This window comes from Alosa sapidissima, chromosome 23 (genome assembly GCF_018492685.1).
Source record: "Alosa sapidissima isolate fAloSap1 chromosome 23, fAloSap1.pri, whole genome shotgun sequence".
Taxonomy (NCBI): Eukaryota; Metazoa; Chordata; class Actinopteri; order Clupeiformes; family Clupeidae; genus Alosa; species Alosa sapidissima.
The window spans coordinates 26,175,818-26,191,611 of NC_055979.1; the positions used below are offsets into that span (position 1 = coordinate 26,175,818).

The 15,794-nt window shown below is 39.9% G+C and overlaps 2 protein-coding genes across 2 annotated transcripts; both read right to left on the bottom strand.

Annotated features, from left to right (window-relative positions):
- Positions 1–952: 952 nt before the first annotated feature.
- On the bottom strand, positions 953–8,620 carry slc19a2 (solute carrier family 19 member 2). Its single transcript, XM_042080365.1, has 6 exons — positions 8,376–8,620; positions 7,218–7,772; positions 5,373–5,604; positions 2,975–3,167; positions 2,719–2,860; positions 953–2,383 (listed from the first exon to the last, which is right to left on the bottom strand). Exons 1-6 carry the CDS (start codon positions 8,502–8,504, stop codon positions 2,198–2,200), a joined length of 1,437 nt encoding a protein of 478 aa, XP_041936299.1. The 5' UTR covers positions 8,505–8,620; the 3' UTR covers positions 953–2,197.
- A 960-nt stretch (positions 8,621–9,580) lies between these two features.
- Positions 9,581–15,765, bottom strand: atg3 (autophagy related 3). Its single transcript, XM_042080374.1, has 12 exons — positions 15,424–15,765; positions 14,988–15,029; positions 14,860–14,909; positions 14,405–14,475; positions 14,185–14,292; positions 13,846–13,895; positions 13,627–13,720; positions 13,121–13,155; positions 12,813–12,968; positions 12,094–12,221; positions 10,589–10,657; positions 9,581–10,435 (listed from the first exon to the last, which is right to left on the bottom strand). The coding sequence occupies exons 1-12, from the start codon at positions 15,493–15,495 to the stop codon at positions 10,354–10,356; spliced, it is 957 nt and encodes a 318-aa protein (XP_041936308.1). The 5' UTR covers positions 15,496–15,765; the 3' UTR covers positions 9,581–10,353.
- Positions 15,766–15,794: the final 29 nt, after the last annotated feature.

Genomic DNA, 15,794 nt, shown 5'->3' on the forward strand with positions numbered 1-15,794 from the left:
TAAGAGTACGGTGTCTGAAGTTGTGTATCTGAAGATGAGGTTTAGAACGGCTCCTACACACAGTTGCGTGCGTTGCGTTGCTGGAGACGCATCCCATTCACTTTACATGGGCCCACGTCATCCGTTGCCGAACTGGATTGTGGGTCCATCACGTTTCTCCCGCAGCTCGCGTTGAGAAGTTCAGCTGTTGCTGCATTGACAGACGGCACCGTCCAATCAAGCCAATCGACGGACGGCATCAACCAATCAAATTACGGTTTACTTCAAGTCATTTGCATAGCTACCGTCGGGAACACCCACTGGCATGCGTTGACGGAACGCAACTGTGTGTAGGAGCCGTCAGAGACTGTGAAACATTTTTTGGACAATTTTTGGACTTTAATACATTGTCATGTACAAAATACAGTTTCTTAACAATGAATGTAACTAGAACATGAGTGCCTTGGTCATTACTGCATCTTTTGTTTTCTTTCACAAAACACACCCAACACAAAACACATTTCCACATTATTTATTTATTTAAAGGAACCATATGTAAGATTGTGGCCAAAACTGGTACTGCAATCACTTTCAAATTACTGTAGAGCGGTGTCTCCCTCCCTCTCCCCCGCCTTGAGGTTGCCAACCCAGATGGTGAAACACGACTGACTTTGTGATTAGTAGATAGGTAGAGGGTGGCACATCAGGCCAAAACACAACATCAACATCAGTTGAGGGCTGCAACTTCACTTTTTAAATGACAATATCCTGGCCGGATTACTGTTGTAAGTGATATAAGTATTTGAAATGAACATGATTTCTTAATGTCTAGTGACATATCAGGGCCATTTTATGATTAATTGAAATACATTTCTTACATATGGTTCCTTTAAAACAAATGTGAACAAAAATGGAATAATATATGAACAAAAAAACACCCCACCAAGGGAAGCAACTGACTCACACCAAATACTTTAGAAAAAAGTATTCATAAAAAAGAGGGCTACCCTTAACACATAGCAACCACACATATACAGCCATACAATCAAATCATGAAAGTAGAAAAAAAAGGATGTAAACAAAATAAATATGGTTGGTTCTACAAATGATTTTACAAAAAGTGCTTAATCATTTTACAGATATTAGAAAAATATCAGTGTCATCTTATCGTCTTTGATTTACTGATGAGGAGGTCATGTATGAAGGATCATTTCAATGTAACACTATTTGCAGTAACAATAAAATTAAATTGTTTGGCAGAAACAAAACAATTCATCATGTTAAAACACATCTTGTATGGTGTTAATTACTAAATATTACTGCATCACCATATAAAACAACCCATCCATTGTTTTGCCAGTAACACACATATGAAGTGATTTATACAAGGTCAAGATCCAGTGTTTCCCACAGAATTGGATTCTATTTGGGGGGGGTATAGGTCTAGTGCCTGTCACTTTAAGGCGTTCATTCGTGGTGGCCGGTTTTGATTTCGTGGCGGCCCGCCACAGATTAGTCAATGTATGGGAAACACTGAGATCCTCTTAAACGTACCTCTACAGTACATAACAATACAATCATTGTGATTTGGTTTCATTGTCGATCTAGGAACGATCCACACAATTAATAATTTAATTACATTTATATATAATTGTTTTTCAAATTATAACACATTTGAACACAGATGTGGATTAAACAAGGGGATATAAGGCTTAAAGGCTTTCTCAAGTATAAATCACATTATTTTTCACTGTGCCAACTTTTTTTCAGCAGGGTATCAGCATCTGCCTTTGGAATCCACAATCTAGCTAGATGTTTATTTCTACAGTAGTAGCAGTAGGCCGTAGTCAGTACAGTGATGATTATGGTGATTATTATTACTATTATTATTTATATAGCACTTTTCAAAAACTAAGTGACAAAGTAACTACAATGCAATAAATACTAGTTACAATAGTAGTGTTAGTAAAAACACATGAGCAATATGAAACATTGAGGTCATTTTGCTGATGTCTCTACTGTAAGTTTGAGAGGACCAAATACAAAGTGAAAGTAGACCTTGAAATCCACTACAGCAAACTACTCAGTGAGTTGAAGCATTAATGTGCGCATCGTTTCAACACTTCAACTACAATCAAATTAACAGAAGTTCAAGTATTTGACCTGGTGTCTCTAAAACACACTCGATGACTAGACTAGTAAAGGCGATTTTGATAACCTATGGGTGGTTCTGATAACCTATATCCTGTTTACCATCATCAGCAGGGGTCCCATCTCCCATGGAGTGGGCTTCTCCTGTCTGAACAACATGCTCAGAAGCACGTCTCGACCTCCTCCACTTATACAGTCCAGCCAGGAGGAAGATGACTGCAATCACAGCAAAGTAGCTGGCATAGATCAGGAACTGAGGACAAGACAGGGATATAAAGCATCTTCATTAGAGTGACAAAATTTCTTTAAAGAAAACTTCTATACATAAATAATGTGTTTGATGTGCAACTGAAACAAATCTCCCTCATCAACCATAACCCATTTACCCCAAAGAGGGGTAATGAATAGAAAATATCTAATAGTAATCTACGCAAGGCAAGATTACGATTATGATTGCTAGTCATCACTCCATACACATTTCTTCTCACATATGAGCAAGAGGCCATTATCATAATATAATTAATAGCCACTCTACCAGCCAATCAGAAAAGAGTATTTCTAGTCTCCAGGGGATAAAGTCATCATTACCTGTTGAATAATGTCCAAGCCCAGACCACTGGTGTCCACAACAATCACTGTGAGAAGAGTCTGAAGCAGTAAGGCTATGAAGGTGTTTACGCCAAAGACCAGTGCATACCTCTTCATACTCAGGTTGGCTGCGATCTGATACCTGCATTGGTGAGGTGCAGTTTAGCATTTCAGCCGCAGACTTATTTTTTGTCTTATAAATCAATAATGACAAAAAACATCTGCAACAGTCAAGCCTCGTTATGTTTGCACTCACGTGGCAATGGTTATCAACAGCATGTAGGTAGCCCTGAAGATCACATACGAGACGTAACAAACCCAGATGTTCATGAGTGTGTCCATAAGGTACACAGCCCCAGCGATCACCACAGAGAATGTGCAGAGGGCAAGCTCCCCCCATACCTCCCAAGACACCTTCATATAGCCCACCGCAAATGCAGCAAGTGCACCTGTGGACAGACAACACACCTGCATGGAGACCAAGGCTAGCAGAAGCATGACAACCTCAATCTGAATCTAAAAACAGACCATATTAAATCATATATACCAAAAATATATATGTTATATATGGTAAAATATATATGTTTATATGGTAAAATGTCCAACTATGTTAGTTGAAACCAAGACATGACTGAGACGTACTGTACAGTACCCTCCAGAGTTATTGGCACCTCTGCTAAAGATAACTAAAAACCGGGATAAAAAAAAAAAAAAAAAAAAATCTGTTGGTGATTTATTGTGATCTCACAATAAAAATAGGAAAAATCCAACCCTGAAGGGATGCAAATTTATTTTGAGAAAAAGGAAAATCTCATAAAGAAACAAATATTTTTAACGAAAACACCTTGCTCACAATTATTGGCACCCCTGAAAAATCTTATGTACAAAACCTATCAGAAGCATTTTCATAACTAATTTCAATTTATTTAAGTTAATCAGAGTGCCTGTGAACTGTCAGAAGTAGTTCATGACTTTCTTTTTCACAATGGTATGAAAATAAAGTCACACAGAGGCTAAATCCTCTAGTAATTTTTCAACATCGGAAAGACAAGATAATACACTACATTTAAATAAAAAGAAAGTGTGTTGACATTTGTAAGTCAGAGAATGTCTATTAAAGTTAATCTTCAGTGTCCCACCAGCGGGACGGTTACCCCCCTCCCCCACCTCCCCCCAACATTCTAAATCAACTGTACCATATTGCTATGTAGCATAGTAATGTTATACACCATATGAAAGCTTTGACACTTGGGAATCCAAAAATGACAACTTTTTTCATGTACAATCTGTATAGTGCTTTACATTCTCAGATTAATCTTACTATGTCTTAATTAAATTTCAGGCAAAAACTTGAAATTTGTATTGGAATTCATGTGGTTAAAACTATTGAAAATGTTGAAAATGCCTATATTTACAGTTAAAATAATGAATAAAAGGTTCTAATCATCTGGAAATGCGACAAACATGCTTGGACAAAGATTCATGGTCATCTTGCCCCCACGTACAGTATGGAGGATGGTAAGATAAGAAAAAAATCCATAAGAACCACTGTTGGAGAGTTACAGACAAAAGGATCATCTTGGGGTCACCAAGTCCCCCCTAAAATATCTTCAAAAGTGACCTCACTGCTAAAAGCTTATTTAAAGGGCATGCCAGGTAAAAGCCTATCCAGTCATTTAATTATCAATGTAAACGGCAGAAGTTACTGAATGGTACAGTGACTGTGTGGAAGTGTGGTCTTTTGTCAGATGAAATAAAAATTTGGATAGAAACACTTTAGGTATGTTTGGCATACATAGAAGAATGGCTATACTGAAAAGAACCCCATGCCTAATGAGAATTATGGTGGAGGGGCTGTGCTATTGTGGGGCTGTTTTTATTCCCAAAGGCCTTGGGAACCTAATTAAGGTGCATGGTGTCATGAACACCAAGAAAAACCTGAACATTTTCAAAGGAAATCTGTCAAGCTCTGCCAAGACACTAAAAGTTGGTCATGACTGGACCATTCATCAGGTCAATGAACCAAAACAAACATCCAGATCTAAACAAATATGGTTTGCTGAAAATCAAGCTTCAAACATTGCCATCTCAGTCCCCTGATCTAAACTCCATAGAAAAACAGTGTAGGGAGTCAAAAGAGGAGAATGCACAAGTGTGGACCTAGGAATCTGGACGACCTGGGAAGATTTTGTAAAGACGAACGGTCTTAAATCCCTTGCTTTATATTCTCCAACTTTATGGGGTGTCATAGAAGAATATTACAAGCTGTTTTATTGACAAAGGGAGGCTTAAGATGGTAATACAAGCCGGGGTGCCAATAATTGTGAGCAATGTGTTTTTGTTACAAATATTTATTTTTTTGAGATTTTCCTTTTACTCAAAATAAATTTGCTTCCCTTCAAGGTTGGATTTTTCCTATTTTTTTTACAATATTAATTTACAATAAATCACCAACAGATTATTTTTTATACCAGTTTTTCGTCATCTTTAGCAGAGGTGCTAATAATTCTGGAGGGTACTGTATAGAATTTAACCAGATAATCATAGGAACCATTTTGGAAGTAAAGTGTGAAGTGTTTAGTACTGTAAAGACCTCTTCTGACTATTGTCTAAAGTTACTTTAGACTCTAAACATGTTAAAATGATCAACTTACCCATTAAAGTTGAGATGGTCTCTACGTAGCCATTGTATATGTGAAACTCACTGGAGGGCAGTATCTTCTCCCAAAGTGCCTGTACGTAGTTCACGACCTGGAAGTATCCGCAGGTGGACAGGGCCCACCAGACAGACCACGCTAGGAGTGTCTTGCAGGAGTAGCTCTGCAGGAAGTCCTCCCACAGCACTCTCAGCACGGCTAGCAGACCACGGGTGGCCTCCTCATGGACCTGGGTCACACAATTAGGAACGGTCCTGTAATGTGGCCCTTGTAATGCAGTTTCTCACCTACAACCTTTGACCGGAGTTTATTTTTCAACTTATAACTTTCAGACATTTGTTATACATGTTAGGTTACCCATATCCCATCAGCATCCAATAAATCCCCCATTGATTGGGATTATTGCATCCCTTATAATGCATTGTTTATTCTCACCTTCAACTTTCAGACATTTGTTATTCCATGTTAGAATCTTAAATTGTTGCTGAATGGAATCTTTCGTTAGAATGTTCAAATGTTATACGTGATCGACTAGTGGCTACCAATATCCCATTGGTATCCAATACATCTCACTGTTGACTTCACGCATACACACTGGTGAGATCATTACATCATTATTTATCTTTACCCCACACTCCCATCCAATGAAGGGGTTAAATGGCTACTGGATAACGTTTTGTCATAGAGCCCAGTGGTTGGCTAGGACTCATCTGACCCTGTAAGCCAGTCATGAGTTGTGATGTGGCCACTGTCCAAATCTGACCTCGGACAAAATTCTGGCACACTGGTTTGAGGGCTAATCCCTCATACTTGAGAAAAACAGACAGCATATTGAGTAGGGAACAGATGGGGTTGATTGTTATAATCAATTATGACTCCTACTGGTACTTCTAAAAGATAACAAAACTAGTTGCCTAATAAAAGCATAGACTACCTTAAAAAGTGGAACATTGTTGCATAGTATCAAAACTGCAGTTTTGGAGGTATTATTTGCAATTTATATGCAATAAATGAAATATCTTGACAAAACTGCTAACATTACATAGTACTGCATATCATGGACATGAAACTATTATTGTACTGCTTACTTTTTGCAAAGGTTGGCTACTAAATCATTTTTCAATATTTTTGAGTAAGGCAAGGTGACAGTATATTGTTCCTGTAATTCCTGGTAGAGCAAGACAATACTGAATGTTATTGTGGGAGGAGACACAAGCAGACACAGTGGCTGTGTCTCAAATCGCCTACTTACACACATCAAATACTTAGTTTACATGTATAACGCAGATATTGGGACAATTACCAACCATCAAAAAGTGGGCACAACACAATTAAAGCTGCAGTTGGCAAGTCTGACAGATTGAGTTCGTCAGTGCGCCCCAGACTGTGATTGACAGTCAGATCTCACACAACCCTGCTCTGATTGGACCAGAAGAACCGAGAACTGTGGATTTTTGCAAAACAAATAACAGGCTCTAGGTTGAAATAGAAGTGCGGGTTTTTTCTAAAACCGGCTGATTTATGTTGTTCTGTTGGAGTATAGTGTCGGTTTCAGTGAATATGATAAAAAAAAAAATCTTGCCAACTGCAGCTTTAAGAGCACACTAGCAGTGTACTGACGAACGTATGCAGTTTGAGACACAGCCAGTGACTCACATCACATTACATCATTTACTGGAACTGGTTTTCCCTCTGATGGGAAACTGCATCACATTGTTGATCAGCCTTTGTGAGCATTTCACTGGGGTCATCATACTATACTCATTATTTCCTCCTTAGCTTAGCGTGTCTTCATAGCTGAGTGCAAAGTATTTTCCTGGTGCTTCAACACCAGACACTTACCACAGCTTCTTCAGAATGCAGGGGCACCTTACACTCCAGGCTATCCTTTAGAGGGTCGGTAGTAGCCTCTGCGGTGAGCGCGTCCTGATTACCACCATCCTTCTGGTGGAAGAAAAGGCTCTTCGCTGGCATGGGCAGAAACCAGGGAGTCAAGAAAGCAATGGAGGCACATGCCAGTGTGATAACACACAAATACAACAGAGGGACCTCTGCTTCAGACACAAGGAGCTGGCCAAGCAGAGATCCTATGGCGGAGCCCAGTAGTGTGATGCTCCGACAGAACCCAGTCACTTTCTGATACTGTGCCGGTTCAACCACACTGTATATGTAGGAGTAGTAGGCAATGTCTGTTGCTGTAGCCATCCCAAAGAAGAACTCCAGGATCTGCATGGCCAGCACGCCCTGGGTCTTCACAAGCATAGTGTAGGTAACGATGAGGCTGGCTGCCTGCAGAATGAGAAGAGGTTTGTATCGAAGGTAGTCTGTCGCCAGGAAGACGGGGAAAAGCAGCACAAGGTAGGAATAGGTCCATAGTGGGTAGATTTCATTTACAACCTGCAGTGAAAAGGAAAGAAATCACTTAACAGAGATTTTTATCATGGATTTTGTCACATTGCCAAAACAGCATCATCTCCCAAATAAATACCCACAAACACATCCTAAAACAGATCAAATCGAGACTTGTTTTTCTCAGAATAATAGATTCCATAATGAGTGAGTAAGTTACATTGGACGTTTTGTTCCAGAATTAAGCTTACTTGCACCTCAGTTTTGTCTGGAACACATGCTGACCTTGAGCCACAGCGACTATATAGAAAATGTGTTCTCCAAACATGTTAACGGTCTCATAATCAACTATCTGAACAACAATGGCATACTTGGCTAGTCAAAAACTATCAAAAAGGTGAACTATCTTAAGCAGATCATGTAACAATATTCACGTGGTCTGGCCAACGCAATAGTATGATGTAACGAGTAACCTCTAAAAGTTTAACTCGTGGAACTGTCTTCATGATTCAGGTCAGCTTTTAAGTTCGTTGACATGCATACTACTGTACATGTATCAATCATTTTGCAGGGATAAAAACAAGTCCGTCCGCAAACAACTTTGTTTAAGAATCTCAGGGCAATAGGAAGCAAGAGGAAGCGTAGGTTTACCTGCGTTTCGCTAAGGTTTTTGTCTGGTCCCATGAGAAACGCTGTAAGGAAAGGTTCCGATGGTCGTAGGTTGGAGAAGAAGCCGTACATACAGAGTAAAACTGTAGGGAAAAGCCATGGTTCCGACATGTCACTGACGAACTTTGCATGTCCTTCGGCTTGTCACGAAACAATGTGAGAAATTGCATCAAATGCACATCATTTGAAGCCTTGCTTTCGGCGAAGTGGAGTCGCGAGAAGATGACGAATTGAAAACAGTCGAAGAGGACCAATCGTTTGGGTGGAATACGTGGGCGTGCGATGTTAGAACGGTATCACAGTTCAGACACACCACATTGGTCACGTTAAGTTTTGGCTTTGATACCATGTACTACATTATAGATTATACTGTTAGCCAGATACTGTCAGCCAGATACGCTTTAATGTAAAAACACTAATCACCACATGATTTTCAGTGGATTATCCTCATATTTCCGTATTTCGTTAGAGGGCGCTGTTGCTGATGCCCGACAAGGCTCTGACAGAGCCCTTATTAGACATTCTCTGGCTCTGATGTCCAAGCGCCAAGAATTTGATTTAGTGCAACTTCAGTAATATGTATCAAAGTCGGGTGCTCTTTGCGTTCAAGGGCATAGACAGTGTTCTGGATGCACGTTACAGCATGCGCTATAGCCCAATATTTGGCAGAGGTAGGTCAAGGTTATGGGTGGTGACAAATTCTGGAATTGTTTGTGCTGATAACATGTCAAAAAGTCCCCCGCTGCTTTTAAAAAGTCTGACAGATGGTCTCTGACTACTTTTAAAAATCCATTTCTGTACAATATTGTATTGGTGTAGCCATACCAACCTTTATGGCAAATTTGGAATTTGCTCTGCAGGTCTGTCTGACCAGTAACCTGACTCTCGCCAGATGAATTTCGTTCCGCCTAGAAATTCATCTGGCAAGAGTCAGGTCATCTGACCAGGTCATTAAAGCCCATTTCAAATGTCTCTAAAACCCAGGCATGGCCACTGACCTTACAATCTAAGGTCTAGGAAAACGAACTTTCTCCCAACTGACTAATTAGGCCAACATTCAGGTTATTAGGAATGCTGATCCATCCCTCTCTCATAATCTGCATAATACCTTGGTGGCCAGAAGCCTACCGCAGTTGAATAAAACATACAAGTTGATATGAAGTGTTGTATGAAATAAAACCAGAAAGTCTTCTTGCATATTTATCTTGTTTTATTAATAAACAAACATTATTTCAAAATGAGCTCTTATGGGAGACAAACAGGGACTCATTTCACTTGATCTAAAAGGTTTAACATGACAAACAGGCTGCCACAGCAGATGAAAGAAATGGGGTAAACATAAAAATGCAACAAAAAAAAAGTGTGTGGTTGTTGCTGGAATCTGCCACAAGATCTCTTTGCAGGAAGCTATCCGAAACAGGTCATATATGTATGCCAACACTGTACTGCCACTGTATTAACTAATCTTTGGGCATCGGTTGGTAAAAATAGCCAACTATGAGGAGGTCACATGATGACAACCTCATGAGGAAAAAAAAACAAATGACAGTTTTCAGGTACATTAAATATGGATTTTTGAAGTCCAACAAGATTTATTCAGTTTATTTTTTAAAAATATCAGAATGGCGTTTTGACAGATACATGACCATTTTAGTGTCAACATTTGTTTAGAGCAGAGCAAGGCATTTGCAAACATAGCTTACATACAGATATTACAGAGGAGTACACGGCAAGATGGGCCACCACAGAGTGCATTTACTGTTGGTACAGATGTTTTTAGTAAATGAGCAGCAAATCATCAATCAGCACTTCAGATTCACACTGCACATGCAAAGATGCAGAGGAACATCTTCCATTCCGTTTTTAAAACATCTTTCATTCCAGTTCCGTCTGTAGCTATGGTTAGCTGGCCAGAAGAACACACCCGAATTATTCAGAGTATGCGAAGCACAATTTGGATTTACATGGTGAAGTGTCTTGTGTAGTCATACTCTATGGTGGGAATGACAGCTTGGACGAATTTCAGGAAGATCAAAAGATACCTAATTGTTAGATCGGAGTTAAGAAGAACACTTATGGACACCTCTAATCCATATTCATCCATTTTAATTTTACAACAAAATTTATTTGGTACTTCCAAGTAGAAGAATGTCAGGGTAAATATTAACAAGTGTACACAGTGAATTGAAGGATACATGTGAACTCCCAGCTCTCCTCCTCCTTCTGCAACTGTTTCAATGATTTTTTTCATCACTTCCGCATGTCTGGGAAACACAAATACAAACAGCGTGAACTGAAAACACTCTCTCTGTCAATGCCTCCAAGCACGAATAATACTATACGATCTCCAAATCAAGCTTTAATAGCTGGATAAACACACATTTCATGGAACATTTAGGATAGTCACAATCAATCCATCACACTTTAGTTGGGTCAATGTTACCGAGCACGACATTCTAGAAACTTCTGGAGAGATATTGTTACATCAGTACCATGGTTCCCTAGCCTGATGAGGCAGACCCACATCAAGATGTAGGGTCTGGGGACTCATCATTCGCAGTGCTCAGTCCGATGGGCGGGATAAACGGTTGTCTTTCAAATTCCCTCTGCACGCAATAGGATAGCGCTACAACTCATGAGTCCCATGCGTTTTCCCACCAGCGGAGCTAGTTGGCTAGTTGTTCAAACTTTTGCCAACTTAAAAAAAGCTTAACTCGTGTCACGCTGTTCGCCAACAGCTACATCCATCTTTTTTGTTTTCAAGTAGCAGGGAATTCACGCCGAACCGTCGCAACTCTGCCATAATTATGTTACGTCCGCCTACTGACTCTATACACAATGTGATTGGCCTGATCGAAGTTTAATTTTTCCAGCTCGCAAGCCAATGGAGAGTTGCTAGACTACCCTGGCAGCAAATTATATTTGCTGCCGTGAGGGTGCGTCTAGATTTCTAGGCTAATGGTTTGCTGTAAATGGTGTTGTATTTAAACCCATCCCAGTGTTGTGTTGACCTAAGAACTCTGTAGTTGTAGCTTAACAAAGCAGCTGATTATATTAATATTCTTGCAGATAACTATTTCTTATCTCTTAATAATATTGGGCCAGCCCTGAACCCAGCTTGCTCTTCAATTGGCTCTGACTGTACTTTAGACTTGATCATTTTACTATCAGGTTGATCAATATCTTACTTGGCAAAGGCAAGAGTTCTGACATTGTCTTATGCCACCTTTCTTGGGTATGTTCACAACATTACCTTCTCCTTGCATGAAAGTGGTGGCTCACGGACATGGCCCCAGAGTGTAGCGTTGTAGCTGCCTGGCTGCTTTAGCTGTTGGAACTAGCAACTCAAACTAGCGAAAACCGATTGTTTTAAAAAAAATTCATACCGACAGTACTAGGTGACCTCGAGAAACGGAGATCTACGTGAAAAATCGCAGGATTTCTCCTTTAAGGGGTTTATTCCATATCCTACAGATCTTGCTGAATGTCAACCATGGCTGTTACACTGCCATCTGGTGTCGAGATTTCCTGTAGTATTCTACTGCCTCTTTTCAAGTCCAGTATGTAAAATTGTTGTTCATCAATTGTAGTTAACAGATTGTCAACAGATAATTAGTTTGTAGTCTATGGGCGGACTATCCCAGTAAAGTGTGACCGACTTCTTTTTTCATTCAAAAGTGATTGCGGTAATCTTCATTACCTGCAGGGGTGCACGGAGCACATGGCTGGAGGTGGGAGATGAGGGTGGTTCTCGATAGTGACTGTTTTCTTCACATGGTCCTGACTAATGTCCTCATACATCTGGTCCACTGTGAGTGGCTGTCGGTCCTGGAGGGCAAACCAAGCATCACACTCATTTGCAATAAAGATGCTCTAACCAAAAATTAATTGACTAAAAAAAAAAAAGAAGACATTAGTCAGAATGTAGACTCAATTACACTGTCTGAAAAAACATTTCATCACCATAACCAATTATATATACCTATAGTCACCCCCCCACCCCCTGAGGTATAGACGGACACACAATAGCTCCAAACAGCAAACAGTGTCAACTGAAGTTTCCTGAGCGAAGCCTGTAGTTCCTAATCTACATTTTCCTTCACATGCAAGCGCCTGCCAGCGCCTCATGCTTGATCATCCTTAAGCACACTATGTAGATTTTTGATTTTTTTTTTTTTTTAGTATATTTAGTATTTTTTATCTTCTACTGTCTCTATTGTGCAGTTGAGTTTTTTTATATTTATATACTTATATTACTTTTTCTGCTGTAAGTGCATGTTGTGTGTGATGTCTGTATGCTACTGAGACCTTGAATTTCCCCTTGGAGATCAATAAAGTATCTATCTATCTATCTATCTATCTATCAACATGAAGACAGGAAGATGGATAAATCAGTTGTGATAAGTGAGTAAGAAGTACCTCGTCATATCCAAATAGCCACAATCTTGGGGTTTGGTAATATTTGTCGTATGTGATGTAGAGGTCATAAGTCCGGGTTTGCAAAATGGCATCTTCGCCACCTGCCTCCATTTTTGATTTGGTGGCATCTACCAATTTCCTAGTGTCGAGAGTAGCCTGTTTACAAAACAAGAGAGAAAGTAAAACAGACAGAAATAACGAAAAGAGAGGAAGAGAGAAAAGAAAGAAAGAAAAAAAATATGAATTTATTCACTGCATCATCACTGCTGCCTTGTACACATCACATAGAAAGACAACATCCATCTTACCTCATCGTTTTCTAGTAGCCCACTCTCTTCATATTCTAAAGGCAGGAGAGCATCATTATTATTTGTTTCAGACATCATTCATATCACTGAAATATAGTGCTTTAAGCACTGCAGACACTGGCGCCGACATGACTGTCAACATTATTCCCAATACAACCCCACACACCAGCAGAGTTGGCGGCAGAGTTTGACGCTGGTGTGCGGGGGGGGGTGGGGGGTGTTGTATTGAGAATAATGGGGTCTAAGTGGAATGTGGGAAACAGAGTGTGGCGCACTCATATGCGGGGCTGGTGTCTGCAGCGTTTTACATCACTGCTTGGAGGAATTTCTTAATGTGATGCGCTTTTTAGAACACTGATTAAATTATATAGTTATACAATATACTACTAACTTGTGTATACAAGATATTTGCACCCCTGTGAAGTGGTTCCAGTATTTTCGCACCATTACGCTTCTACATTATTTCGTCAAATTTGTTGTGAGGTTTAAGTGATCTGGGTACATACCTTCCATGTCTGCGGCTTCACCTTCCTCCTCATCCTCCTCGTCTTCGCCATCATTGCCACAAGCACCCACATTCACATTCCTGTTCATGCTATCCTGGATATCAGAGGAAGAGATGAACAACAAAACAAAATCAATCAATCAATAAAAGCACCTAAAAACGTCATTTGAAAAGTTGAAAGTGAAAGCTGAAAATGTAACTGTAGTAAGTTGGAACATACTTTATTATCAAGCGAGATTTCTCGAACAGCTTCCATTACTCCGGTCACGCCTACAAATTCCAAACCAATATACTATTTAGAATTTAGAAGTCCACTTCGGCAAGTAGTGAGCAAACATCATATAACAGAAAAAATGACTGAAGCCCATTCAGCCTCACCAACCACTTCTGTCTATAATATAGACCCCTTCCATTATCAGCATCATAGTTGGCCCCACAAGGCTTCCGTTTTAACATTATCTTAATGCAGAGGAAGTAGATTGGGAACCAAATAGAACGTTCAAGCATTGTTTATGTTTACCTTGTTGAAAGGGTCTATAGGAAACTGATGTCCACTCACCCGAGTTGTGGTAGGTGTCGACCCATCCTCCATCACCGTCATCCTCCTCTATAATAGCCTCCAACTCATCAGAGTACTCCATCTGCTTGCAACGCTTATAGCATGGCACTGACCGTTTTATAGCAACACAAACATACATCAGCATGACATTTTTAGTGGAAATAGGTGTACTGAACAGCATTCTAGTTTGCCTACAAATGAAATGGGCTGGCCATCTCACCATTGCGAGTTAATAAAAACTGCTTGTCCTGTGGCAAGTAGGGCTTTACTTTTGCTTCCTCTCCTGATGCCCTGAACAGGGGGAGGAAGCAAGTTAGAAGGAAGTGCAACATACTTCAACAGAGTATATTCCATTAAGTGTGGAATTTCAAGGTTCAAAATGAAAACAAATGAATTTGACACTCAGGTGAAATATGAATAGGCTCTTAATCCGCATGTGTCAGAGACAGACAGAAAAATCCTGTTATCCACATGTACTTAGTTACAGAAGTCTTTAAGGTTGGATCATTTCTGACCATTGTTGTGAAATCTATTTCCTCAATATACCACAGTGAACAAATTGTGAAATTGTGGGAATGCCTTACAAGTCAATGGACACAAAGTGTATGCATAGGGTTGAGATTGAACCCATGGATTCCGCTTTCTGCAGATAAGAGGAACTTTAGTCCAACTCACCATTTCCATGTAGGGCAGTGGTGTACCAAGTGATCACCTGCAGCCACAAACTACATAAAAAATCACAATAATGTTGGGGATGTTGCCAATAAGTAGGCCTATACAACAATGCAATCTCTAAACCTCACCTCCTCCGGAGTAATGACGCCAGTTTCTTTAAATTTCGATTCCTGCAAGAAAAGAGGAAGGTCTAAAACACATACTACACATGTTTAGGAGAAAGTTAAGTTATATCGCTTTCAATCGCTATCTGATTAACTGTTGCTGGTGGTCAAACAATTGCGTAGAAAAGGAAATGCTGCAACCTGAAATATGTAGGCTAAACGGTAAATACATTATACACACTAACACTGATGTAAACATGATCATAAGGCTAACGTTCCAGATTGGGTAATTTTTACATTGAACAGCAACACACCATGCCAAGCAGAGAAGGAGTACAGAGTGTTATGACAAAATGTAAAATAATTCATGTATTTGCTACAAAGACACGCAATTATACTGGCAAAACCAGCGTAGATTAAGGTAGTTTAGCAAGCTAGCTAGCTCGCATGTTTGTCTTACCTTAAGCACGGGTGTTAGAAACTCAGCCACTCCCAGTGCAGTTCCTTTCACGGAATTGATTACATTCTGCATGTTGCCTGCAAACTTTTTTTTACAAAATATGCCTTAATCTCTTCCCACAGAAATCATTAAGCTCTTTCAGATGTTTCGCCAGAGTACACTGACTTTGTCACCATCTGATCACATGACCTGTCATCTGACAAGTACTTCCGTATAGCAAGAACTGAGTCCCTCTTTTAAGCGTTTTTAAAATACAAATATTGTGGTTTCTGTCTCACTAGTCGGCATGTACCTAACAACGTAGCCTATAAGCCATTACGAAGTACTTCTGTCTGCGAGCGAGAGCCACGGACGATGAAAACTGAGTATAG